Source organism: Oncorhynchus gorbuscha, linkage group LG12 (assembly GCF_021184085.1).
Source record: "Oncorhynchus gorbuscha isolate QuinsamMale2020 ecotype Even-year linkage group LG12, OgorEven_v1.0, whole genome shotgun sequence".
Classification (NCBI taxonomy): Eukaryota; Metazoa; Chordata; class Actinopteri; order Salmoniformes; family Salmonidae; genus Oncorhynchus; species Oncorhynchus gorbuscha.
Genome location: NC_060184.1, coordinates 4205427 through 4232294, shown reverse-complemented (window position 1 = coordinate 4232294; position 26868 = coordinate 4205427). Strand labels below are relative to the sequence as shown.

Below are 26868 nucleotides of genomic sequence, written 5' to 3'. Positions count from 1 at the left end.
GTGCCCATAATGTTGGGGGCATGTTCATAATGTTGGGGGCATGTTCATTACATTTTACATTTAAGTCATTTAGCAGACGCTCTTATCCAGAGCGACTTACAAATTGGATAATGTTGGGGGCGTGCCCATAATGTTGGGGGCATGTTCATAATGTTGGGGGCGTGCCCATAATGTTGAGGGGCGTGCCCATAATGTTGGGGGCATGTTCATAATGTTGGGGGCGTGTTCATAATGTTGGGGGCATGTTCATAAATTTGGGGGCGTGTTCATAATGTTGGGGGCGTGTTCATAATGTTGGGGGCGTGTTCATAATGTTGGGGGCGTGTTCATAATGTTGGGGGCGTGTTCATAATGTTGGGGGCGTGTTCATAATGTTGGGGGCATGTTCATAATGTGAATGTCTTTTATTACTGGCACTGACAGTTATTGAGGAAACATTTGCTTACTATATGTGGTTGTCTGTCTAACTTAGCTTCCTTAAGAATGCACTGACTGTAAGTCTCTCTGGGTAAGAGCGTCTGCTAAATGACTCACTGACTGTAAGTCTCTCTGGGTAAGAGTGTCTGCTAAATGACTCACTGACTAAGTCTCTCTGGGTAAGAGTGTCTGCTAAATGACTCACTGACTGTAAGTCTCTCTGGGTAAGAGTGTCTGCTAAATGACTGACTGACTGTAAGTCTCTCTGGGTAAGAGTGTCTGCTAAATGACTGACTGACTGTAAGTCTCTCTGGGTAAGAGTGTCTGCTAAATGACTGACTGACTGTAAGTCTCTCTGGGTAAGAGTGTCTGCTAAATGACTGACTGACTGTAAGTCTCTCTGGGTAAGAGTGTCTGCTAAATGACTCACTGACTGTAAGTCTCTCTGGGTAAGAGTGTCTGCTAAATGACTCACTGACTAAGTCTCTCTGGGTAAGAGTGTCTGCTAAATGACTCACTGACTGTAAGTCTCTCTGGGTAAGAGTGTCTGCTAAATGACTCACTGACTGTAAGTCTCTCTGGGTAAGAGTGTCTGCTAAATGACTCACTGACTGTAAGTTTCTCTGAGTAAGAGTGTCTGCTAAATGACTCACTGACTAAGTCTCTCTGGGTAAGAGTGTCTGCTAAATGACTCACTGACTAAGTCTCTCTGGGTAAGAGTGTCTGCTAAATGACTGACTGACTGTAAGTCTCTCTGGGTAAGAGTGTCTGCTAAATGACTAACTGACTGTAAGTCTCTCTGGGTAAGAGTGTCTGCTAAATGACTGACTGACTGTAAGTCTCTCTGGGTAAGAGTGTCTGCTAAATGACTGACTGACTGTAAGTCTCTCTGGGTAAGAGTGTCTGCTAAATGACTGACTGACTGTAAGTCTCTCTGGGTAAGAGTGTCTGCTAAATGACTGACTGACTGTAAGTCTCTCTGGGTAAGAGTGTCTGCTAAATGACTCACTGACTGTAAGTCTCTCTGGGTAAGAGTGTCTGCTAAATGACTCACTGACTAAGTCTCTCTGGGTAAGAGTGTCTGCTAAATGACTGACTGACTGTAAGTCTCTCTGGGTAAGAGTGTCTGCTAAATGACTGACTGACTGTAAGTCTCTCTGGGTAAGAGTGTCTGCTAAATGACTGACTGACTGTAAGTCTCTCTGGGTAAGAGTGTCTGCTAAATGACTGACTGACTGTAAGTCTCTCTGGGTAAGAGTGTCTGCTAAATGACTGACTGACTGTAAGTCTCTCTGGGTAAGAGTGTCTGCTAAATGACTCACTGACTAAGTCTCTCTGGGTAAGAGTGTCTGCTAAATGACTCACTGACTAAGTCTCTCTGGGTAAGAGTGTCTGCTAAATGACTCACTGACTAAGTCTCTCTGGGTAAGAGTGTCTGCTAAATGACTCACTGACTAAGTCTCTCTGGGTAAGAGTGTCTGCTAAATGACTGACTGACTGTAAGTCTCTCTGGGTAAGAGTGTCTGCTAAATGACTGACTGACTGTAAGTCTCTCTGGGTAAGAGTGTCTGCTAAATTACTGACTGACTGTAAGTCTCTCTGGGTAAGAGTGTCTGCTAAATGACTGACTGATGTAAGTCTCTCTGGGTAAGAGTGTCTGCTAAATGACTGACTGACTGTAAGTCTCTCTGGGTAAGAGTGTCTGCTAAATGACTGACTGACTGTAAGTCTCTCTGGGTAAGAGTGTCTGCTAAATGACTCACTGACTGTAAGTCTCTCTGGGTAAGAGTGTCTGCTAAATGACTCACTGACTAAGTCTCTCTGGGTAAGAGTGTCTGCTAAATGACTCACTGACTGTAAGTCTCTCTGGGTAAGAGTGTCTGCTAAATGACTCACTGACTGTAAGTCTCTCTGGGTAAGAGTGTCTGCTAAATGACTCACTGACTGTAAGTCTCTCTGGGTAAGAGTCTGCTAAATGACTCACTGACTAAGTCTCTCTGGGTAAGAGTGTCTGCTAAATGACTCACTGACTGTAAGTCTCTCTGGGTAAGAGTGTCTGCTAAATGACTCACTGACTAAGTCTCTCTGGGTAAGAGTGTCTGCTAAATGACTCACTGACTGTAAGTCTCTCTGGGTAAGAGTGTCTGCTAAATGACTCACTGACTGTAAGTCTCTCTGGATAACAGTGTCTGCTAAATGACTCACTGACTAAGTCTCTCTGGGTAAGAGCGTCTGCTAGTCTCTCTGGGTAAGAGCGTCTGCTAAAATAATGTCTTCTTACTTTAAAGGCTGTAAAGTAGTTAGTAAAATTGTCACATGAGACTTTTGTTGCTAGTTTCTACATTTAACTCAAATATAAATGCTTGGAAGTTCAAGAGAATCTCGAAAGACCCTTCAGTGGCGCATTTAGACAAGGCTCCCTCGTTCATCGATCTTCAATCTCAATGGTATGATCCACCAGTATCAGGATAACTTTTCCCAAAATTCCCAGAAATCCCCAGTTGGATGATTGCCAGAATCAGGAAGGAATCCTCCCATTAGGTTTTCAGGAAATCTGAATTTTGCAACCCACCAGTCTGAATAAAGGATCAATTAAATGGATTGATCTTACCGATGGCCTGTCTGACTTGATCAATGTCGTAGGTGACCTCCAGGTCCGGCAGCTGCTTCTGGACCTCCTGAGCCAGCTCTTCAGGGGTAAAGCTCATGGCGTTGATGTTATAGGTCCTCATGGAGAGGGTGTCTGCGGGGGCTTCCATCATCTCCACGGTGGCACGCAGACAGTCGTCTATGTACATCATGGGCAGCCGCGTGTCTGGCTTCAGGTTGCACTCAAACTTCCCCGTTTTGACGGCATCATGGAATATGGCTACCGCGTAGTCTGGAGAAAGGGAGGAGGAGAGGTTTAGATAGGTTTGGTCTGATCATAGTAATTGATTACTCCATCAGGTCCTAATGGCCTGGTACTCAGGGCTCTATTGTCCCTCCATCAGGTCCTAATGGCCTGGTACTCAGGGCTCTATTGTCCCTCCATCAGGTCCTAATGGCCTGGTACTCAGGGCTCTATTGTCCCTCCATCAGGTCCTAATGGCCTGGTACTCAGGGCTCTATTGTCCCTCCACCAGGTCCTAATGGCCTGGTACTCAGGGCTCTATTGTCCCTCCATCAGGTCCTAATGGCCTGGTACTCAGGGCTCTATTGTCCCTCCATCAGGTCCTAATGGCCTGGTACTCAGGGCTCTATTGTCCCTCCATCAGGTCCTAATGGCCTGGTACTCAGGGCTCTATTGTCCCTCCACCAGGTCCTAATGGCCTGGTACTCAGGGCTCTATTGTCCCTCCATCAGGTCCTAATGGCCTGGTACTCAGGGCTCTATTGTCCCTCCATCAGGTCACTAATGGCCTGGTACTCAGGGCTCTATTGTCCCTCCACCAGGTCCTAATGGCCTGGTACTCAGGGCTCTATTGTCCCTCCACCAGGTCCTAATGGCCTGGTACTCAGGGCTCTATTGTCCCTCCATCAGGTCACTAATGGCCTGGTACTCAGGGCTCTATTGTCCCTCCATCAGGTCATGACTTTCAATCTATTTAGAGTATACACACTAACCGAAAGGTTGCTGGATCGAATCCCCGAGCTGACAAGGTAAAAAAAAAATCTGTCGTTCTGCCCCTTGAACAAGGCAGTTAACTCACTGTTTCCCGGGTAGGCCATCATTGTAAATAAGAATTTGTTCATAACCGACTTAAATAACGGTAAACAAATGTTTTAAAAAGTGTGATCTTCGATGGTGTTATGTCTAGTTTTCCGGATATTACAAATAGATAATCCACCAGGTCTAGGTAATCCACCAGGTCTAGATAATCCACCAGGTCTAGATAATCCACCAGGTCTAGGTAATCCACCAGGTCAAGATAATCCACCAGGTCAAGATAATCCACCAGGTCTAGGTAATCCACCAGGTCTAGATAATCCACCAGGTCTAGATAATCCACCAGGTCTAGGTAATCCACCAGGTCTAGGTAATCCACCAGGTCTAGATAATCCACCAGGTCTAGATAATCCACCAGGTCTAGATAATCCACCAGGTCTAGGTAATCCACCAGGTCAAGATAATCCACCAGGTCTAGATAATCCACCAGGTCTAGATAATCCACCAGATAATCCACCAGGTCTAGATAATCCTAGGTTATCTTGACTACTTCTATAAATAATATTGGTCTTTCTGTTAACTTGTAACAGTCATCTGTTTGCAGATGCTGTTATGTATTCCCATTGTCCCAACTGTTCACCAGGCTAGAACATGTGTTCTATGTTAGAGCTGCAATCTGACCTTGTTACTTTACAGAAAGTGTACATTATGTTACACATTTGTGAAACGTATGATATGTTACGCAATCTAGCTAGGTGGCTAACGTTAGCTAGCTGGCTAATGTTAGCTAGGCTAGGGGTTCGTGTTAAGGTTAGGTTTAGGTTAAAGGGTTAGGGTTAGCTAGAAGGGTTAAGTTTAGGAGTTACGTTAAAGGGATAAGGTTAGGGATAGGGGAAGAGTTAGCTAACATGCTAAGTAGTTGCAAAGTAGAAAGTAGGTGAAAAAATGCTAATTAGCTAAACTTGTCTGTGATGAGATTCGAACTTGCAACCTTCGGGTTGCTAAACGATCGCATTATACGCCCACCCATACCACCCTACTTTCGTTTTTGCCTTAAGTAACCATCTGTCTTATGTAACCATACCAAACGTAACATGTCATACTAATTTGAGTGTCCAGTGTTATGTCTAGTGTATGAGACCAGGCTGTGTTCAGGGGGTTTACTAGCTTGTACATCAAGCTGCCTCACACTGGCTACAGAAACAGGACATTCAGGAAAATCCTGGCATAGACAAGACTAACTTCCTTACAGTTACCAAAGCAACAACCACAACCCGTCCCAAAGTGAGGTTACCAGGCATGGTGGGAGGGGTGTGTCGAGGAGGGCAGAGATTGAGACATGGGTTACATACTGCATCACGTTCTCACATCATCACCCTGGCTAAAATTGCTGAAGGCCATAACCATAACGTTCTACAACATGTCCCCGTTACATAAACCCCAACGACACGTTGAAGTCAGGAGGCAGACGTTCTACAACATGTCCCTGTTAGATAACCCCCAACGACACGTTGAAGTCAGGAGGCAGACGTTCTACAACATGCCCCTGTTAGATAACCCCCAACGACACGTTGAAGTCAGGAGGGGTGGACTCAAATAGAGTTATGACAGCGAGGAGCCTGGTGTTCCGCTTTGGTGTGTGTGTGGGGAGGGGGTGTGTGTCTCTCTAACTCACCTGTCGTTCCTCCTCCAGGCTGTGAGTCAGCAGATATTATTCCTGGGTAGCGCAGACAGCGGAAGTCAAGGCCGTAGCGGTGGTGGTAGTACTGTTGGAGGGATGACAGGCAATAAGAGTTAGGATGTTTCACTTATAGTGACATTACAGACCAATGTTTTCAGATGATTTGAAGAGGTCAAATTCACCAGGTCAAATTCTTGGTACATGTAAATGGGGAATTAAGGTGATTCTGGTTCTGGACTGAGGTTGAATGGCTTGAGGCTGAATGCTGATTGGTCATTTCTTCTGTATTCATGTGTTTTTATCTCACCTCTCCCATGAGCTCTGCGTGAACCTTGGACACTCCATAGATGGTCCTGGGTCTCTGGACACAGAGGTCAGGGGTCGGGTTCCGGGGTGAGGTGGGCCCAAAGGCTCCGATGGTGCTGGGGACGAACAGACGCAGGCCGTGCTCCGCTGCAATGTCCAGGATGTTGTGGAGCCCTGAGGAACAGGAAGTTCACAGTTACTCTCTTTGGGCACCTCCCAGGCCAGGTTAAAAGGAAGCTTTGGTGTGGCAAGGATCTAGGCTGAGCCAAGATGACGGTTTCTCCATTGCTCACCAGTGATGTTGACGTCGCGAGCCAGAGATACGTTGGCCTCTCCCACGGCGCTGAGCAGGGCACTGTAATGGACCAACCAGGTGATGCGGTTGTTCACCACAATCTCACGCAGGTTCTTATAGTCCAGGATGTCAGAGTAGATGAAGGGGCCTGAGGAGAAACAGGAAGCAGCATAGAAACAACAAGCATCAATATAAAACAGTGGTCTCACTTAAAGCCCCAAGTATAATTATAATGTCTTCTGGATTTTGGATGATAATTACTAATAGTACTCATGATAACGGTTGGTTAAACAGTGCCCTGGTCAATTCCTATAGACTTACTTAGTAGTAGCTGGCCCTGCATCAGTCAATGTAGCAGACAGTTCATTACAGGTTATTGACTAACCAATCACCATTCATCAAGCATTGAGGTAGACAGTTTTGACCAATCAATCACCATTCATGAACTGTTCAAAACACATTCACTTCCTGGTGACGTTCTGTACAAGAAGCTTTTCAATAGGATCAATATCACAACTAACCAAATCATTCCCTAATTTAACTACGGAACCCTCCAGATGTCTTTTCAATTTACATTTCAGAAATGTTAAAGCAAACGACGGACAAGTTTACATTCTCCTGAATTAATGAATTAATAAATGTAACGTTAGCCAAACGGGAATCAGGTTAATGCTTCCTTCCTGGTTGTAACGACTAGGGCTGTGGCAGTCACAAAATTTATTCAGCCGGTGATTGTCAAGCAAATATAACTGTCGGTCTCACAGTAATTTACCGTTAATTAACATAAACACACTTAGCATCTCCTGGCTTCCACGCACAGCCTACAAGCCACTGATGCAGACCTTTGGAACATCTACATTTTCAAAAGTCTAATAAATCCATGTAATATAGTCTACACCAACACAATACATCCATTATTTATTTTAGTCAGGTCTGGTTAAGCATGATGTAATGTGTACTCTAATAAAAAACTGGTGACAAGTAGCGCCGGAGAGGGAGAGGGGGAGAGGGAGAGAGAGAGGGGGAGAGGGAGTAGATGTGACAGTACCCCCTCCCTGACACTGCGGCTCCTGCCTCAGGACACTAACCAGAGGGACGGTCCCGAGGACCAGAAGTAGACTTGACAGCACCCCCTCCCTGACACGCGGCTCCTGCCTCAGGACACTAACTAGAGGGACGGTCCCGAGGACCAGAAGTAGACTTGACAGCACCCCCTCCCTGACACGCGGCTCCTGCCTCAGGACACTAACTAGAGGGACGGTCCCGAGGACCAGAAGTAGACTTGACAGCACCCCCTCCCTGACACGCGTCTCCTGCCTCAGGACACTAACTAGAGGGACGGTCCCGAGGACCAGAAGTGGACTTGACAGCACCCCGTCCCTGATGCGCGGTTCCAGCTGCAGGACGCCGACCATAGGGTTGGTCCCGGGGACCAGGAGCAGGCTGGTCGTCTCTGCTGAGGCGCGGGAACCTGACGAGCCGGCTGAGGCACGGGAGCCTGATGAGCCGGCTGAGGCACGGGAGCCTGACGAGCCGGCTGAGGCACGGGAGCCTGACGAGCCGGCTGAGGCTTACGAACCTGTCAAGCCAGCTGAGTTTTGAAAGCCTGACGAGCTAGCTGAGGAATCCCCGGCAGCCTGACGAGCCAACCAAGGCATGTGAACCTATCAAGCTAGCTGAGGCATCCCCGGTAACTTCGGTAATGGAAGCCTGACGAGCCAACCAAGGCTTGTGAACCTATCAAGCCAGCTGAGTTTGGAAAGCCTGACGAGCCAGCTGAGGCATCCCCGGTAACTTCGGTAATGGAAGCCTGACGAGCCAACCAAGGCTTGTGAACCTATCAAGCCAGCTGAGTTTGGAAAGCCTGACGAGCCAGCTGAGGCATCCCCGGTAACTTCGGTAATGGAAGCCTGACGAGCCAACCAAGGCTTGTGAACCTATCAAGCCAGCTGAGTTTTGAAAGCCTGACGAGCCAGCTGAGGCATCCCCGGTAACTCTGGCAGCGGCCCATGGACCCGATGTCACCAGTAAAAAACAAAATGTTTCTTCCCTTTGGTGAGGCGTTATTCTGTAACTTGTACGCTAATAAACGGGATGCAAGTACATGGAGTGAATTTAGTAAATAAACGAACATGGAACAAAACAAGAAACATGAGTAGTGTAGACATGAATCATACAACCAGAAACAATAACGCCTGAGGAAAGAACCAAAGACAGATATAGTAGAGGTAATCAAGGAGGTGATGGAGCCCAGGTGAGTCTCATGAGGTGCAGGTGAGCGTAACGATGGTGATAGGTGTGCATAATAATGAAAAAACTGGGACAACGAGCGCCAGAGAGGGGGAGAGGGAGTAGACATGACACATGATATGAAGAAAATGTAGTTATTTCAGAAGAACAGAATAGCATACTCTGAGTTGTCCTTATGCTAGGTCCTGATCAATTGAAAAAAAAAGTGAATAAAATCGAACAGATATTTTCTCCAAATGATTTGAGGGAGTGTTGCACATGCAGCTATTCTGTGTTGAGAGGTTAACAAAGACACAGGTATTTTGATTCTTATACATTGTAAGGTTGCATGATGCACGAATCTGTGGAAAGATCTGAAAACTGCTGTTCACAAATGCTCTCCATCCAACCTCACTGAGCTCGAGCTGTTTTGCAAGGAGGAATGGGAAAAAAAATTCAGTCTCTCGATGTGCAAAACTGATAGAGACATACCCCAAGCGACTTACAGCTGTAATCGCAGCAAAAGGTGGCGATACAAAGTATTAACTTAAGGGGGCTGAATAATTTTGCACGCCCAATTTTTCAGTTTTTGATTTGTTTAAAAAGTTTGAAATATCCAATAAATGTCGTTCCACTTCATGATTGTGTCCCACTTGTTGTTGACTCTTCACAAAAAAATACAGTTTTATATCTTTATGTTTGAAGCCTGAAATGTGGCAAAAGGTCGCAAAGTTCAAGGGGGCCGAATACTTTCGCAAGGCACTGTACATGGTAGAAGCTTTCAAGCGCTAATCTTTCATTAGCGGAAATCACCATTATCAAAAGCGAACGCAAATGTGATCATGTTATGCTTTTATTATAAAGTCATAAATATATATATATATATTTATATATATATACATTTTTATGGTCAAAATTATCTTCCCATAAACTTGAATCTCACCTGCTGTTTATGTATGTAGTTAGGCTCTACACCCCCTTATAAAGCGGATTAATGAAACTCACCTGCTGTTTATGTATGTAGTTGGGCTCTACACCCCCTTATAAAGCGGATTAATGAAACTCACCTGCTGTTTATGTATGTAGTTAGGCTCTACACCCCCTTATAAAGCGGATTAATGAAACTCACCTGCTGTTTATGTATGTAGTTGGGCTCTACACCCCCTTATAAAGCGGATTAATGAAACTCACCTGCTGTTTATGTATGTAGTTGGGCTCTACACCCCCTTATAAAGCGGATTAATGAAACTCACCTGCTGTTTATGTATGTAGTTAGGCTCTACACCCCCTTATAAAGCGGATTAATGAAACTCACCTGCTGTTTATGTATGTAGTTGGGCTCTACACCCCCTTATAAAGCGGATTAATGAAACTCACCTGCTGTTTATGTATGTAGTTGGGCTCTACACCCCCTTATAAAGCGGATTAATGAAACTCACCTGCTGTTTATGTATGTAGTTAGGCTCTACACCCCCTTATAAAGCGGATTAATGAAACTCACCTGCTGTTTATGTATGTAGTTAGGCTCTACACCCCCTTATAAAGCGGATTAATGAAACTCACCTGCTGTTTATGTATGTAGTTGGGCTCTACACCCCCTTATAAAGCGGATTAATGAAACTCACCTGCTGTTTATGTATGTAGTTGGGCTCTACACCCCCTTATAAAGCGGATTAATGAAACTCACCTGCTGTTTATGTATGTAGTTGGGCTCTACACCCCCTTATAAAGCGGATTAATGAAACTCACCTGCTGTTTATGTATGTAGTTGGGCTCTACACCCCCTTATAAAGCGGATTAATGAAACTCACCTGCTGTTTATGTATGTAGTTGGGCTCTACACCCCCTTATAAAGCGGATTAATGAAACTCACCTGCTGTTTATGTATGTAGTTGGGCTCTACACCCCCTTATAAAGCGGATTAATGAAACTCACCTGCTGTTTATGTATGTAGTTGGGCTCTACACCCCCTTATAAAGCGGATTAATGAAACTCACCTGCTGTTTATGTATGTAGTTGGGCTCTACACCCCCTTATAAAGCGGATTAATGAAACTCACCTGCTGTTTATGTATGTAGTTAGGCTCTACACCCCCTTATAAAGCGGATTAATGAAACTCACCTGCTGTTTATGTATGTAGTTAGGCTCTACACCCCTTATAAAGCGGATTAATGAAACTCACCTGCTGTTTATGTATGTAGTTAGGCTCTACACCCCCTTATAAAGCGGATTAATGAAACTCACCTGCTGTTTATGTATGTAGTTAGGCTCTACACCCCCTTATAAAGCGGATTAATGAAACTCACCTGCTGTTTATGTATGTAGTTAGGCTCTACACCCCCTTATAAAGCGGATTAATGAAACTCACCTGCTGTTTATGTATGTAGTTAGGCTCTACACCCCCTTATAAAGCGGATTAATGAAACTCACCTGCTGTTTATGTATGTAGTTAGGCTCTACACCCCCTTATAAAGCGGATTAATGAAACTCACCTGCTGTTTATGTATGTAGTTGGGCTCTACACCCCCTTATAAAGCGGATTAATGAAACTCACCTGCTGTTTATGTATGTAGTTAGGCTCTACACCCCCTTATAAAGCGGATTAATGAAACTCACCTGCTGTTTATGTATGTAGTTAGGCTCTACACCCCCTTATAAAGCGGATTAATGAAACTCACCTGCTGTTTATGTATGTAGTTGGGCTCTACACCCCCTTATAAAGCGGATTAATGAAACTCACCTGCTGTTTATGTATGTAGTTGGGCTCTACACCCCCTTATAAAGCGGATTAATGAAACTCACCTGCTGTTTATGTATGTAGTTGGGCTCTACACCCCCTTATAAAGCGGATTAATGAAACTCACCTGCTGTTTATGTATGTAGTTGGGCTCTACACCCCTTATAAAGCGGATTAATGAAACTCACCTGCTGTTTATGTATGTAGTTAGGCTCTACACCCCTTATAAAGCGGATTAATGAAACTCACCTGCTGTTTATGTATGTAGTTGGGCTCTACACCCCCTTATAAAGCGGATTAATGAAACTCACCTGCTGTTTATGTATGTAGTTAGGCTCTACACCCCCTTATAAAGCGGATTAATGAAACTCACCTGCTGTTTATGTATGTAGTTAGGCTCTACACCCCCTTATAAAGCGGATTAATGAAACTCACCTGCTGTTTATGTATGTAGTTAGGCTCTACACCCCCTTATAAAGCGGATTAATGAAACTCACCTGCTGTTTATGTATGTAGTTAGGCTCTACACCCCCTTATAAAGCGGATTAATGAAACTCACCTGCTGTTTATGTATGTAGTTAGGCTCTACACCCCCTTATAAAGCGGATTAATGAAACTCACCTGCTGTTTATGTATGTAGTTAGGCTCTACACCCCCTTATAAAGCGGATTAATGAAACTCACCTGCTGTTTATGTATGTAGTTAGGCTCTACACCCCCTTATAAAGCGGATTAATGAAACTCACCTGCTGTTTATGTATGTAGTTGGCTCTATTATAAAGCGGATTAATGCTCTACACCCCCTTATAAAGCGGATTAATGAAACTCACCTGCTGTTTATGTATGTAGTTAGGCTCTACACCCCTTATAAAGCGGATTAATGAAACTCACCTGCTGTTTATGTATGTAGTTGGGCTCTACACCCCCTTATAAAGCGGATTAATGAAACTCACCTGCTGTTTATGTATGTAGTTAGGCTCTACACCCCCTTATAAAGCGGATTAATGAAACTCACCTGCTGTTTATGTATGTAGTTAGGCTCTACACCCCCTTATAAAGCGGATTAATGAAACTCACCTGCTGTTTATGTATGTAGTTAGGCTCTACACCCCCTTATAAAGCGGATTAATGTGCTTAATTTTAAGAAGTTATTTGGCCACTTTAGTTGTGATACAAACCTTATTAAAACATATAGGCCTAAGGGCTAGGCTACATGAGGTGTGCGACGATGATTAAAAAAAGTTGCAAAAAAGGCATTATTTCTTATATTTCTTATTCTGGGCATCATTCATACGTGATAATATATCATTCACAAGTGATAGGCTAATATTGTCACCCATCAGACTATTTTTGATTTAATCTTGTCTTTACATGTACTAAATAATATTTATGAATTGTGAAATTTCTTTGATTAAGAATGTACCATTATCATTCACCTGTCTGAAACAGGGGCAGTGGGAAAAAATGTGATTTTCCCCGTGGTTTAATTTCCATGCCAGCCAGCTAGGCTATACTCCTGTTGTAAAGAGAAGCAATGTGCTTAATATCAGGAAAGTTGAGAAATACATAATAGTAGGCCTAGCCTATAGAACGCTGATGAGATCCTCCTCTTTTTAATAGAGGCCATCACACTATTTTATCACCGCAATTGCATAGCCTATTGAAATGTTATGTAACATGAGCTCATGGGCTCTCATGAAGTGTTTAAATTTGATTTTCAAATACATTTCCATTGATGTCAGAGGGACAATAGAGTGGTGAGTACCAGGCAATTAGCAAGTTTAGTAGGCTACTATTGACCATCAGCAGCATCAGAGCTTGGAGAAGCCTAATTATTGAATGGAATTTGACTGCCTTCATGACTCGTGTGGTGTGTGTGGTGGAAATACGGTCACCGAAACAGCCCTAGTAAAGCTGTAATTTAGCCCGTTAGCTGGTGAGCTGATCAGACGCCAACAGAATATTTACACAGTCTGGTGAATGAACAACCTAGAACAACCTAGTCTGACGTCAACCCAGTGTGATGCAAATACAGCCAGATCGGTAGATAGACAGACCGGTCGACTTCAGTAGCACAGTAAACCACCATCCTACTTCAACACATGCCATTGTGTGCCTGTAGTCTCACCTCACAGACGTCACACCGTATTCACAACAGACCAATTGAATAATACTCTTAAGTGTCTCAGAGTAGGAGTGCTGATCTAGGATCAGGTCCCCTCTGTCCGTGAAATCTTGGTGATGTGATCAATGTGATCTAAAGGGCAAAACTGATCCTAGATCAGCAGATGCTTGAAACTGTGCATAACGTCTGAGAGGTTATATTGTGTATCACTCACCGCTGTAGAAAACGTGGCTTGGAGGCTTCCTGATATCTGACAGGATTACATTCTTGTTTCCAAACCGCTTCCTGTGAAACAGGAAGTTCCATTTAAAAAGCAAGAAGAAGAAGCAGCTTGACTAAAACATTCCCTCCTAAAGACTACATTCAGTGGTTGGTTCTTGATCACTGGGTTACCACAGGGCTTTGAAGGCTTTATGTATGCTATACAAAGGCTTTATAAATTGTAGTTAGTTTTAAGTGGGACCTAGATTAAGTACTAATAATAAGCATCCATATGATCCTAAATGAATGTATACCATATGTATATGTACTGTTAATAAACAGCAACACTTGTAGAAGGGCAAGCATACTCTATAACAGAACACTGTAATGGTCTTACCTCAACCTTTTAGCCAGCCCTACCCCCAACTGTCCAAGGCCACCTGAGGGAGGGAGGGAGGGAGGGAGGGAGAGAGGGAGGGGGAGAGGGAGAGAGAGAGAGAGAACGAGAGAGAGGGAGAACGAGAGAGAGGGAGAACGAGAGAGAGAACGAGAGGGAGGGAGAACGAGAGAGAGAACGAGAGGGAGAGAGAACGAGAGAGAGAACGAGAGGGAGGGAGAACGAGAGAGAGAACGAGAGGGAGGGAGAACGAGAGAGAGAACGAGAGGGAGGGAGAAACTCAGAGAGAGATGTAGAGAGAGAGAGAGAGAGATAAGAGAGGATTAAGAAACTCAGAGTTTATGAGAGTTGGAGAGAGAGAGAAGAGAGAGATTAATGAAACTCACCTGCTGTTTAGATGAGAGAGAGAGATAAAGAGAGATTAAGAGAAGAGCTGTTTAGAGAGAGAGCTCTAGAGATAAAGAGATTAATGAGAGAGAGAGAGAGAGGGGAGAAGGGAGGGAGGGAGGGAGGGAGGGAGGGAGGGAGGGAGGGAGGGAGGGAGGGAGGGAGAGACAGAGATATAGAAAGCGGATTAATGAAACTCACCTGCTGTTTATGTAGTTAGTTAGGGCTTACACCCCCTTATAAAGAGACAAAAGACAAAACATATTACTATTAGAGGACATTAGAGACGTTATCGTTACAGATCAGCAACATGACGACAGGGTTGCCGTGGAGATCAGGATACGTCAGGCATAGAGAAGCTACATCGGAGAAGGAGAGGCCCTAGCTTCACACCTACAGCTGTTCTGTTCACACAACAAACCAACCTCTTCATCAATACAGCTATCTGTTGCTTGGGAGTGTCGTTTAGGTTACTTATATAAACCATAGATAGAGGTCCTATTGTGTTAGGTTGTGAGGATGTGTAATTAAGGTTCGCTTCCCACAAATAGAGCTATGCCTGTCTGTTGCTTGAGAATCCTTGTTAATGTTCAGTTAGACAAAGCTCATCTTATTCAGAGAGAAATTGTGTTATTGAGGTTCGTCCCACAGACTACAGCTAGCTTGAGAGTGGTTAGAGGAAGATGCTTCTTCAAATCATTAATTAGAGATTCCATTGTGTTATGTTTCTTCCTTTAGGTGATCTCTCGGGGGGGGGGGGGGGGGGTCTTAACTGAGTGATTCAATGATTGGTCTTACCTGTGATGAGAACCTTGGGGTGGTCCGTCTCGGAGAAGGACACGGAGTGGAAGCTGGCGTCTGAGGTGACCTGGCGAGGTGAGAAGCTGATGGTCCGTACGGCCACTGTGATTGGCTGACAGCCACATCCTGGGTTCAGGAGGGCCTGCTTAGCCACCTTGCTGAGAGTTCTAATAACAGGCATCTTGACAGTCACCTAAAGGAGGAGGAGGATGGGGGGGCATTGTAAGGACCCCACTCACCTGAATACTTTACAAATAAGTAGAATGCTTTTGTTGTCAAGGACTCAAACTCATGGTTCAGAATACATTACCTATAATAAATGTTTTTAATTTGCTAGCTACAGATACAATTAAAAACATATTGGATCATCAATCAGATGCATTGATCCACCATCAATCTTTTGCTAATTTGCAGCATCAGACCTTAGATGGGCTGAATAAATAAAAGTTCAATTAAAAAAATATAAGCAGAAGCAGGGGGGCAGAAAGTACACAAGAAATCTGAATATATTACACTAGAGGAATCTCTGTCATAAAATCCTAGAGCAAAACAATTGACATGTATGTGTTCCTGAGAGTCTCACCTTTGCACATATTAAGATGTTGGGACGCTACAGACAGAAGTTGTCGGATCGGCTGTACCGACTTCAGATGCTTGTGGGGGTCTTAGAGCAAAATAAGGAATCGTGTTTTTGAGGGTCTCATATTTCCACAGATGAGACCCTGTAGGCCAAACCGTTCGAACGCTACAGACGATTTTGTGAGAAGGCAAAATTTTGGGAGTGTCTCAAGGTCTGACCAACACTGCTCCAGCTCTGTCACAGCAGATGCAGAAGTGCAGCATAGGCGGATACGGTGGATTGAGACGCATCCAATGCAAAAAAAACAGATATCTAGCTTAAACTGATGGATTTAAGGCTGAGGATTTTAAAATAATAATAATTTAGATTTCCGCGTGGGTGCGGACATCGACCTTAGGGGGTTAACTTATTGTCCTGCTGAAAGGTGAATTCATTCAGTGTCTGGTGGAAAGCAGACTGAACCAGGTTTTCCTCTAGGATTTTACATGTTTCCGTTTATTTTTTTGTCCTGAAAAACTCCCCAGTCCTTAACAATCACAAGCATACCCATAACATGATGCAGCCACAACTGTGCTTGAATATACGGAGAGTGCTACTCAGTAATGTGTTGTATTGGATTTGACCCAAACATAACACTTTGTATTCAGGACAAAAAGTTAATTGCCTCGCCATATTTTTTTTGCAAATGAGATGCATTTTCTGTACAGGCCTCATTCTTTTCACTTTGTCAATCAGAGTACTGTAACTACAATATTGTTGATCCGTCCTCAGTTTTCTCCTATCAGCGTCCGATCGTTTAATAGTCACATGTACAGGGTTGCAGGTGAGATTACAGGGTACAGTGAAATCTCAGGCTCCCCCACTTCAACATGCAGGATTAGTGAAATAATACAATGAAAATGGTAATAAAACAATAGAAATAGAATCACAACCATTAAACTCTAACTGTTTTTTAGTCACCATTGGCAACACGGGGAAATCCCTGAGTGGTGTCCTTCTTCTCCGGCTACTGCATTAGGAAAGATGCCTGTATCTTTGTAGTGTCTGGGTGTAGATGCCTGTATCTTTGTAGTGTCTGGGTGTAGATGCCTGTATCTTTGTAGTGTCTGGGTGTAGATGCCTGTATCTTTGTAGTGTCTGGGTGTAGATGCCTGTATCTTTGTAGTGTCTGGGTGTAGATGCCTGTATCTTTGTAGTGTCTGGGTGTAGATGCCTGTATCTTTGTAGTGTCTGGGTGTAGATGCCTGTATCTTTGTAGTGTCTGGGTGTAGATGCCTGTATCTTTGTAGTGTCTGGGTGTAGATGCCTGTATCTTTGTAGTGTCTGGGTGTAGATGCCTGTATCTTTGTAGTGTCTGGGTGTAGATGCCTGTATCTTTGTAGTGTCTGGGTGTAGATGCCTGTATCTTTGTAGTGTCTGGGTGTAGATGCCTGTATCTTTGTAGTGTCTGGGTGTAGATGCCTGTATCTTTGTAGTGTCTGGGTGTAGATGCCTGTATCTTTGTAGTGTCTGGGTGTAGATGCCTGTATCTTTGTAGTGTCTGGGTGTAGATGCCTGTATCTTGTGGGGATGTCTGGGTGTAGATGCCTGTTCTTTGTAGTGTCTGGGTGTAGATGCCTGTATCTTTGTAGTGTCTGGGTGTAGATGCCTGTATCTTTGTAGTGTCTGGGTGTAGATGCCTGTATCTTTGTAGTGTCTGGGTGTAGATGCCTGATCTTTGTAGTGTCTGGGTGTAATGCCTGTATCTTTGTAGTGTCTGGGTGAGATGCCTGTATCTTTGTAGTGTCTGGGTGTAGATGCCTGTATCTTTTAGTGTCTGGGTGTAGATGCCTGTATCTTTGTAGTGTCTGGGTGTAGATGCCTGTATCTTTGTAGTGTCTGGGTGTAGATGCCTGTATCTTTGTCTGGGTGTCCCCAGTGCCTCTTTGCAGTGTCTGTGCAGATGCCTGTATCTTTGTATGTCTGGGTGTAGATGCCTGTATCTTTGTAGTGTCTGGGTGTAGATGCCTGTATCTTTGTAGTGTCTGGGTGTAGATGCCTGTATCTTTTGTGAGTGTCTGGGTGTAGATGCCTCATCTTTGTCACTGTCTGGGTGTAGATGCCTGTATCTTTGTAGTGTCTGGGTGTAGATGCCTCAGTATCTTTGTAGTGTCTGGGTTTAGATGCCTGTATCTTTGTAGTGTCTGGGTGTAGATGCCTGTATCTTTGTAGTGTTAGGTGTAGATGCCTGTATCTTTGTAATGTCTGGGTGTAGATGCCTGTATCTTTGTCAGTGTCTGGGTGTAGATGCCTGTATCTTTGTAGTGTCTGGGTGTAGATGCCTGTATCTTTGTAGTGTCTGGGTGTAGATGCCTGTATCTTTGTAGTGTCTGGGTGTAGATGCCTGTATCTTTGTAGTGTCTGGGTGTAGATGCCTGTATCTTTGTAGTGTCTGGGTGTAGATGCCTGTATCTTTGTAGTGTCTGGGTGTAGATGCCTGTATCTTTGTAGTGTCTGGGTGTAGATGCCTGTATCTTTGTAGTGTCTGGGTGTAGATGCCTGTATCTTTGTAGTGTCTGGGTGTAGATGCCTGTATCTTTGTAGTGTCTGGGTGTAGATGCCTGTATCTTTGTAGTGTCTGGGTGTAGATGCCTGTATCTTTGTAGTGTCTGGGTGTAGATGCCTGTATCTTTGTAGTGTCTGGGTGTAGATGCCTGTATCTTTGTAGTGTCTGGGTGTAGATGCCTGTATCTTTGTAGTGTCTGGGTGTATTGATACACCGATACCATATTGCAGCCTGAATTTAAATACATTTAATTAATTACATGCCTCAAATGGTGATGTTCACTGACCATTCAATATCTTTTTTCCAGGTTCAGCGTTTTCACATGCCTACAATCATACGGGCAAATAATAGTAGCAGGCGTGCAAAACCACTCAAGGTGCAAATATGGTGCAGCTATGACTCGCTCTCGTGCCGCTATGACTCGCTCTCGTGCCGCTATGACTCGCTCTCGTCCCGCTATGACTCGCTCTCGTCCCGCTATGACTCGCTCTCGTCCCGCTATGACTCGCTCTCGTGACTCGCTCTCGTCCCGCTATGACTCGCTCTCGTCCCGCTATGACTCGCTCTCGTCCCGCTATGACTAGCTCTCGTCCCGCTATGACTCGCTCTCGTCCCGCTATGACTCGTAATGTATCTAACTCTAGCCTAGTTTGTCTAATTCAATAAACACTGTTCATTTGGTCTGTGTCTGCCAAGAACATTCAAACATATAGTGTAGTGTAGCCATGTAGTGATTGGCCTCATTTTCCCCACAGTTGCAAGTGCAACATAATAAATTGTCCTTGATACTCATTTTACTCACTGAATGAATTCCTCTTTCAAGGTTAAATTAGCGCCCTCGTGCATCTCCATCTGTGGAGCCAAGCCTAGCACATTGAGACAATGAGAACCTCTAGCAACACAAAAGGTTGTGTGTTCAAATCTCATCACGGACAACTTCAGCATTTTAGATATTTAACTACTTACCATGTTGGCTTCCCCTAAACCTAAACCCTAACATTAACCCCTAATGCTAGCTAACGTTAGCTTAAGTCATCTAACATAATAACATAACATAACATCTAATGCTAGCTAACGTTAGCTTAAGTCATCTAACATAATAACATAACATAACATCTAATGCTAGCTAACGTTAGCTTAAGTCATCTAACATAATAACATAACATAACATCTAATGCTAGCTAACGTTAGCTTAAGTCATCTAACATAATAACATAACATAACATCTAATGCTAGCTAACGTTAGCTTAAGTCATCTAACATAATAACATAACATAACATCTAATGCTAGCTAACGTTAGCTTAAGTCATCTAACATAATAACATAACATAACATCTAATGCTAGCTAACGTTAGCTTAAGTCATCTAACATAATAACATAACATAACATCTAATGCTAGCTAACGTTAGCTTAAGTCATCTAACATAATAACATAACATAACATCTAATGCTAGCTAACGTTAGCTTAAGTCATCTAACATAATAACATAACATAACATCTAATGCTAGCTAACGTTAGCTTAAGTCATCTAACATAATAACATAACATAACATCTAATGCTAGCTAACGTAAGTTAAGTCATCTAACATAATAACATAACATAACATCTAATGCTAGCTAACGTTAGCTTAAGTCATCTAACATAATAACATAACATAACATCTAATGCTAGCTAACGTTAGCTTAAGTCATCTAACATAATAACATAACATAACATCTAATGCTAGCTAACGTTAGCTTAAGTCATCTAACATAATAACATAACATAACATCTAATGCTAGCTAACGTTAGCTTAAGTCATCTAACATAATAACATAACATAACATCTAATGCTAGCTAACGTTAGCTTAAGTCATCTAACATAATAACATAACATAACATCTAATGCTAGCTAACGTAAGTTAAGTCATCTAACATAATAACATAACATAACATCTAATGCTAGCTAACGTAAGTTAAGTCATCTAACATAATAACATAACATCTAATAACATATTATACGTTTTGCAATTCGAACCATTTGTACATTTAGAAAATTCGTAAACATACTGTACAAAATGCCATTTGTAACACATCAAACGGAAAGGATGACAGACATTCACTAATTAATACAAAGCCTACCGTATAAAATGTAATGTCCATCTCGAATCCCACCGTACCTTCTCCGCTGTGCAATCTGGTTTCCGAGCCGGTCACGGGTGCACCTCAGCCACGCTCAAGGTACTAAACGATATCATAACCGCCATCGATAAAAGACAGTACTGTGCAGCCGTCTTCATCGACCTGGCCAAGGCTTTTGACTCTGTCAATCACCATATTCTTATCGGCAGACTCAACAGCCTCGGTTTTTTTAGCCCACCCATTTTCACCTACCTCATTCCCATACTGTTTTTTATACTGTTTTTATTTATTTATTTTTCTGCTCTTTTGCACACCAATATCTCTACCTGTACATGACCTGATCATTTATCACTCCAGTGTTAATCTGCAAAACTGTATTATTCGCCTACCTCCTCATGCCTTTTGCACACAATGTATATAGACTGCCCATTTTTTCTACTGTGTTATTGACTTGTTAATTGTTTACTCCATGTGTAACTCTGTGTTGTCTGTTCACACTGCTATGCTTTATCTTGGCCAGGTCGCAGTTGCAAATGAGAACTTGTTCTCAACTAGCCTACCTGGTTAAATAAAGGTGTTCTCAACTAGCCTACCTGGTTAAATAAAGGTGTTCTCAACTAGCCTACCTGGTTAAATAAAGGTGTTCTCAACTAGCCTACCTGGTTAAATAAAGGTGTTCTCAACTAGCCTACCTGGTTAAATAAAGGTGTTCTCAACTAGCCTACCTGGTTAAATAAAGGTGTTCTCAACTAGCCTACCTGGTTAAATATAGGTGTTCTCAACTAGCCTACCTGGTTAAATAAAGGTGTTCTCAACTAGCCTACCTGGTTAAATAAAGGTGTTCTCAACTAGGTTAAATAAAGGTGTTCCTAGACCTGGTTAAATAAAGGTGTTCTCAACTAGCCTACCTGGTTAAATAAAGGTGTTCTCAACTAGCCTACCTGGTTAAATAAAGGTGTTCTCAACTAGCCTACCTGGTTAAATAAAGGTGTTCTCAACTAGCCTACCTGGTTAAATAAAGGTGTTCTCAACTAGCCTACCTGGTTAAATAAAGGTGTTCTCAACTGGCCTAAAATAAAGGTGTTCTCAACTAGCCTACCTGGTTAAATAAAGGTGTTCTCAACTAGCCTACCTGGTTAAATAAAGGTGTTCTCAACTAGCCTACCTGGTTAAATAAAGGTGTTCTCAACTAGCCTACCTGGATAAATATAGGTGTTCTCAACTAGCCTACCTGGTTAAATAAAGGTGAAATAAAATAAAAATAATAAAATGTATACTAAAGATATACGTACAGAATAATACGAAATGAGAACACGTTGAGCCAAGGACTGGCTATGTAAACGCAGCATTCCTATAGCCTAAGGCTTTAGTTCAAGTCGAAAGTTTACATACACTTAGGTTGGAGTCATTAAAACTTGTTTTTCAACCACTCCACAATCTAGTTTTGGCAAGTCGGTTAGGACATCTACTTTGTGCATGACACAAGTACTTTTTCCAACAATTGTTTACAAACAGATTATTTATCTTAAAATTCACTGTATCACAATTCCAGTGGGTCAGAAGTTTACATACACTAAGTTGACTGTGCCTTCAAACAGCTTGGAAAATTCCAGAAAATGATGTCATGGCTTTAGGCTAATGATGTCATGGCTACTTATAGGCTAATTGACATAATTTGAGTCAATTGGAGGTGTACCTGTGGATGTATTTCAAGGCCTACCTTCAAACTCAGTGCCTCTGTTTTACATCATGGGAAAATCAAAGAAAATCAGCCAAGACCTCAGAAAAAATATAGTAGACCTCCACAAGTCTGGTTCATCCTTGGGAGCAATTTCCAAACGCCTGAAGGTACCATATTCATCTGGACAAAGACTAGCACGCAAGTATAAACACCATGGGACCACGCAGCCGTCATACCGCTCAGGAAGGAGATGTGTTCTGTCTCCTAGAGATGAACGTACTTTGGTGCGAAAAGTGCAAATCAATCCCAGAACAACAGCAAAGGACCTTGTGAAGATGCTGGAGGAAACAGGTACAAAAGTATCTATATCCACAGTAAAACAAGTCCTATATCAACATAACCTGAAAGGCCGCTCAGCAAGGAAGAAGCCACTGCTCCAAAACCCTCATAAAAAAGCCAGACTATGACTTGCAAACTGCACATGGGGACAAAGATCATAGCTTTTGGAGAAATGTCCTCTGGTCTGATGAAACAAAAATAGAACTGTTTAGCCATAATGACAATCGTTATGTTTGGAGGAAAAAGGGGGAGGCTTGCAAGCCAAAGAACACCATCCCAAGCGTGAAGCACGGGGGTGGCAGCATCATGTTGTGGGGGTGCTTTGCTGCAGGAGGGACTGGTGCACTTCACAAAATAGATGGCATCATGAGGAGGGACAATTATTTGGATATACTGAATCAACATCTCAAGACATCAGCCAGGAAGTAAAAGCTTGGTCACAAATGGTTCTTCCAAATGGACAATGACCCCAAGCATACTTCCAAAGTTGTGGCAAACTGGCTTAAGGACGATAAAGTCAAGGTATTGGAGTGGCCATCACAAAGCCCTGATCTCAATCCTATAGAAAATGTGTGGGCAGAACTGAAAAAGAGGGGAGAGGCCTACAAACCTGACTCAGCTACACCAGCTCTGTCAGGAGGAATAGGCCAAAATTCATCCAACGTACTGTGGGTATCTTGTGGAAGGCTACCCGAAACATGTGACCCAAGTTAAACAATTCAAAGGCAATGCTACCAAATACTTATTGAGTGTATGTAAACTTCTGACCCACTGGGAATGTGATGAAAGAAATAAAAGCTGAAATAATTCATTCTCTCTACTATTATTCTGACATTTCACATTCTTAAAATAAAGTGGTGATTCTAACTGATCTAAGACAGGGAATTTGTACGAGGATTAAATGTCAGTAATAGTGAAGAACTGAAGAACTTTAAATGTATTTGGCTTCAACTGTATTTAAACACAGCATACAGCTATAGGCTCAGCCCAGCCAATGTTTTGTTGTTGTTCAGAATCACTATGAACTAGGCTAGAACTTCTAGAACACAGAAGGATGTGTTTCATTTCTGTCTCTTACTTAACCAAGGTTGCACCCGGCCCTGAGTGCCGTTACGTTTCCATAGATCGTGACTTTCAAATAAATGTTTATTTGTCACATGCTTCGTAAACAACAGGTGTAGACTAACAGTGAAATGCTTATTTACGGGCCCTTCCCAACAACGCAGAGAGAAAGAAAATAGAGAAATAATAGAAAAGGAATAACACGTAATGATACACGTAATAATAAATACACAATGAGTAACGATAACTTGGCTATAGACACTGGGTACCAGTAATAATAAATACACAATGAGTAACGATAACTTGGCTATAGACACTGGGTACCAGTAATAATAAATACACAATGAGTAACGATAACTTGGCTATAGACACTGGGTACCAGTAATAATAAATACACAATGAGTAACGATAACACTGGCTATAGACACTGGGTACCAGTAATAATAAATACACAATGAGTAACGATAACTTGGCTATAGACACTGGGTACCAGTAATAATAAATACACAATGAGTAACGATAACTTGGCTATAGACACTGGGTACCAGTAATAATAAATACACAATGAGTAACGATAACTTGGCTATAGACACTGGGTACCAGTAATAATAAATACACAATGAGTAACGATAACTTGGCTATAGACACTGGGTACCAGTAATAATAAATACACAATGAGTAACGATAACTTGGCTATAGACACTGGGTACCAGTAATAATAAATACACAATGAGTAACGATAACTTGGCTATAGACACTGGGTACCAGTAATAATAAATACACAATGAGTAACGATAACTTGGCTATAGACACTGGGTACCAGTAATAATAAATACACAATGAGTAACGATAACTTGGCTATAGACACTGGGTACCAGTAATAATAAATACACAATGAGTAACGATAACTTGGCTATAGACACTGGGTACCAGTAATAATAAATACACAATGAGTAACGATAACTTGGCTATAGACACTGGGTACCAGTAATAATAAATACACAATGAGTAACGATAACTTGGCTATAGACACTGGGTACCAGTAATAATAAATACACAATGAGTAACGATAACTTGGCTATAGACACTGGGTACCAGTAATAATAAATACACAATGAGTAACGATAACTTGGCTATAGACACTGGGTACCAGTAATAATAAATACACAATGAGTAACGATAACATAGACACTGGGTACCAGTAATAATAAATACACAATGAGTAACGATAACTTGGCTATAGACACTGGGTACCAGTAATAATAAATACACAATGAGTAACGATAACTTGGCTATAGACACTGGGTACCAGTAATAATAAATACACAATGAGTAACGATAACTTGGCTATAGACACTGGGTACCAGTAATAATAAATACACAATGAGTAACGATAACTTGGCTATAGACACTGGGTACCAGTAATAATAAATACACAATGAGTAACGATAACTTGGCTATAGACACTGGGTACCAGTAATAATAAATACACAATGAGTAATAACTTGATAGACACTGGGTACCAGTAATAATAAATACACAATGAGTAACGATAACTAGACACTGGGTACCAGTAATAATAAATACACAATGAGTAACGATAACTTGGCTATAGACACTGGGTACCAGTAATAATAAATACACAATGAGTAACGATAACTTGGCTATAGACACTGGGTACCAGTAATAATAAATACACAATGAGTAACGATAACTTGGCTATAGACACTGGGTACCAGTAATAATAAATACACAATGAGTAACGATAACTTGGCTATAGACACTGGGTACCAGTAATAATAAATACCAGAGTAATAATAAATAGACAATGACCAGTAATAATAAATACACAATGAGTAACGATAACTTGGCTATAGACACTGGGTACCAGTAATAATAAATACACAATGAGTAACGATAACTTGGCTATAGACACTGGGTACCAGTAATAATAAATACACAATGAGTAACGATAACTTGGCTATAGACACTGGGTACCAGTAATAATAAATACACAATGAGTAACGATAACTTGGCTATAGACACTGGGTACCAGTAATAATAAGACACTGGGTACCAGTAATAATAAATACACAATGAGTAACGATAACTTGGCTATAGACACTGGGTACCAGTAATAATAAATACACAATGAGTAACGATAACTTGGCTATAGACACTGGGTACCAGTAATAATAAATACAAATGACACATAACTTGGCTATAGACACTGGGTACCAGTAATAATAAATACACAATGAGTAACGATAACTTGGCTATAGACACTGGGTACCAGTAATAATAAATACACAATGAGTAACGATAACTTGGCTATAGACACTGGGTACCAGTAATAATAAATACACAATGAGTAACGATAACTTGGCTATAGACACTGGGTACCAGTAATAATAAATACACAATGAGTAACGATAACTTGGCTATAGACACTGGGTACCAGTAATAATAAATACACAATGAGTAACGATAACTTGGCTATAGACACTGGGTACCAGTAATAATAAATACACAATGAGTAACTTGATAGACACTGGGTGGAGTAACGATATAGACACTGGGTACCAGTAATAATAAATACACAATGAGTAACGATAACTTGGCTATAGACACTGGGTACCAGTAATAATAAATACACAATGAGTAACGATAACTTGGCTATAGACACTGGGTACCAGTAATAATAAATACACAATGAGTAACGATAACTTGGCTATAGACACTGGGTACCAGTAATAATAAATACACAATGAGTAACGATAACTTGGCTATAGACACTGGGTACCAGTAATAATAAATACACAATGAGTAACGATAACTTGGCTATAGACACTGGGTACCAGTAATAATAAATACACAATGAGTAACGATAACTTGGCTATAGACACTGGGTACCAGTAATAATAAATACACAATGAGTAACGATAACTTGGCTATAGACACTGGGTACCAGTAATAATAAATACACAATGAATAACGATAACTTGGCTATAGACACTGGGTATAATAAATACTGAGTAACGATAACTTGGCTATAGACACTGGGTACCAGTAATAATAAATACACAATGAGTAACGATAACTTGGCTATAGACACTGGGTACCAGTAATAATAAATACACAATGAGTAACGATAACTTGGCTATAGACACTGGGTACCAGTAATAATAAATACACAATGAGTAACGATAACTTGGCTATAGACACTGGGTACCAGTAATAATAAATACACAATGAGTAACGATAACTTGGCTATAGACTAGTAATAATAAATACACAATGACACTGGGTACCA

General features: G+C 42.0%; 1 protein-coding gene across 3 annotated transcripts in view; it reads right to left on the bottom strand.

Moving 5' to 3' along the window:
* Positions 1-26868, bottom strand: part of LOC123990463 (L-threonine 3-dehydrogenase, mitochondrial-like) — a 34859-nt gene that overhangs the window by 2672 nt on the left and 5319 nt on the right. Inside the window, exons 1-8 of one of the 3 annotated variants that reach the window (XM_046291009.1) lie at positions 20474-20618; positions 15221-15416; positions 14036-14078; positions 13652-13722; positions 6346-6495; positions 6054-6226; positions 5741-5831; positions 3029-3298 (exon numbers count right to left, since the gene is read on the bottom strand). In XM_046291009.1, the coding sequence (XP_046146965.1) occupies positions 3029-3298; positions 5741-5831; positions 6054-6226; positions 6346-6495; positions 13652-13722; positions 14036-14078; positions 15221-15416; positions 20474-20494 (1015 nt within the window). In that variant the 5' untranslated portion in view covers positions 20495-20618. Of the gene's footprint in view, positions 1-3028; positions 3299-5740; positions 5832-6053; positions 6227-6345; positions 6496-13651; positions 13723-14035; positions 14079-15220; positions 15417-20473; positions 20619-26868 lie in introns of those variants that run through there. The other 2 variants (XM_046291011.1, XM_046291010.1) reach the window with 2 other exon arrangements.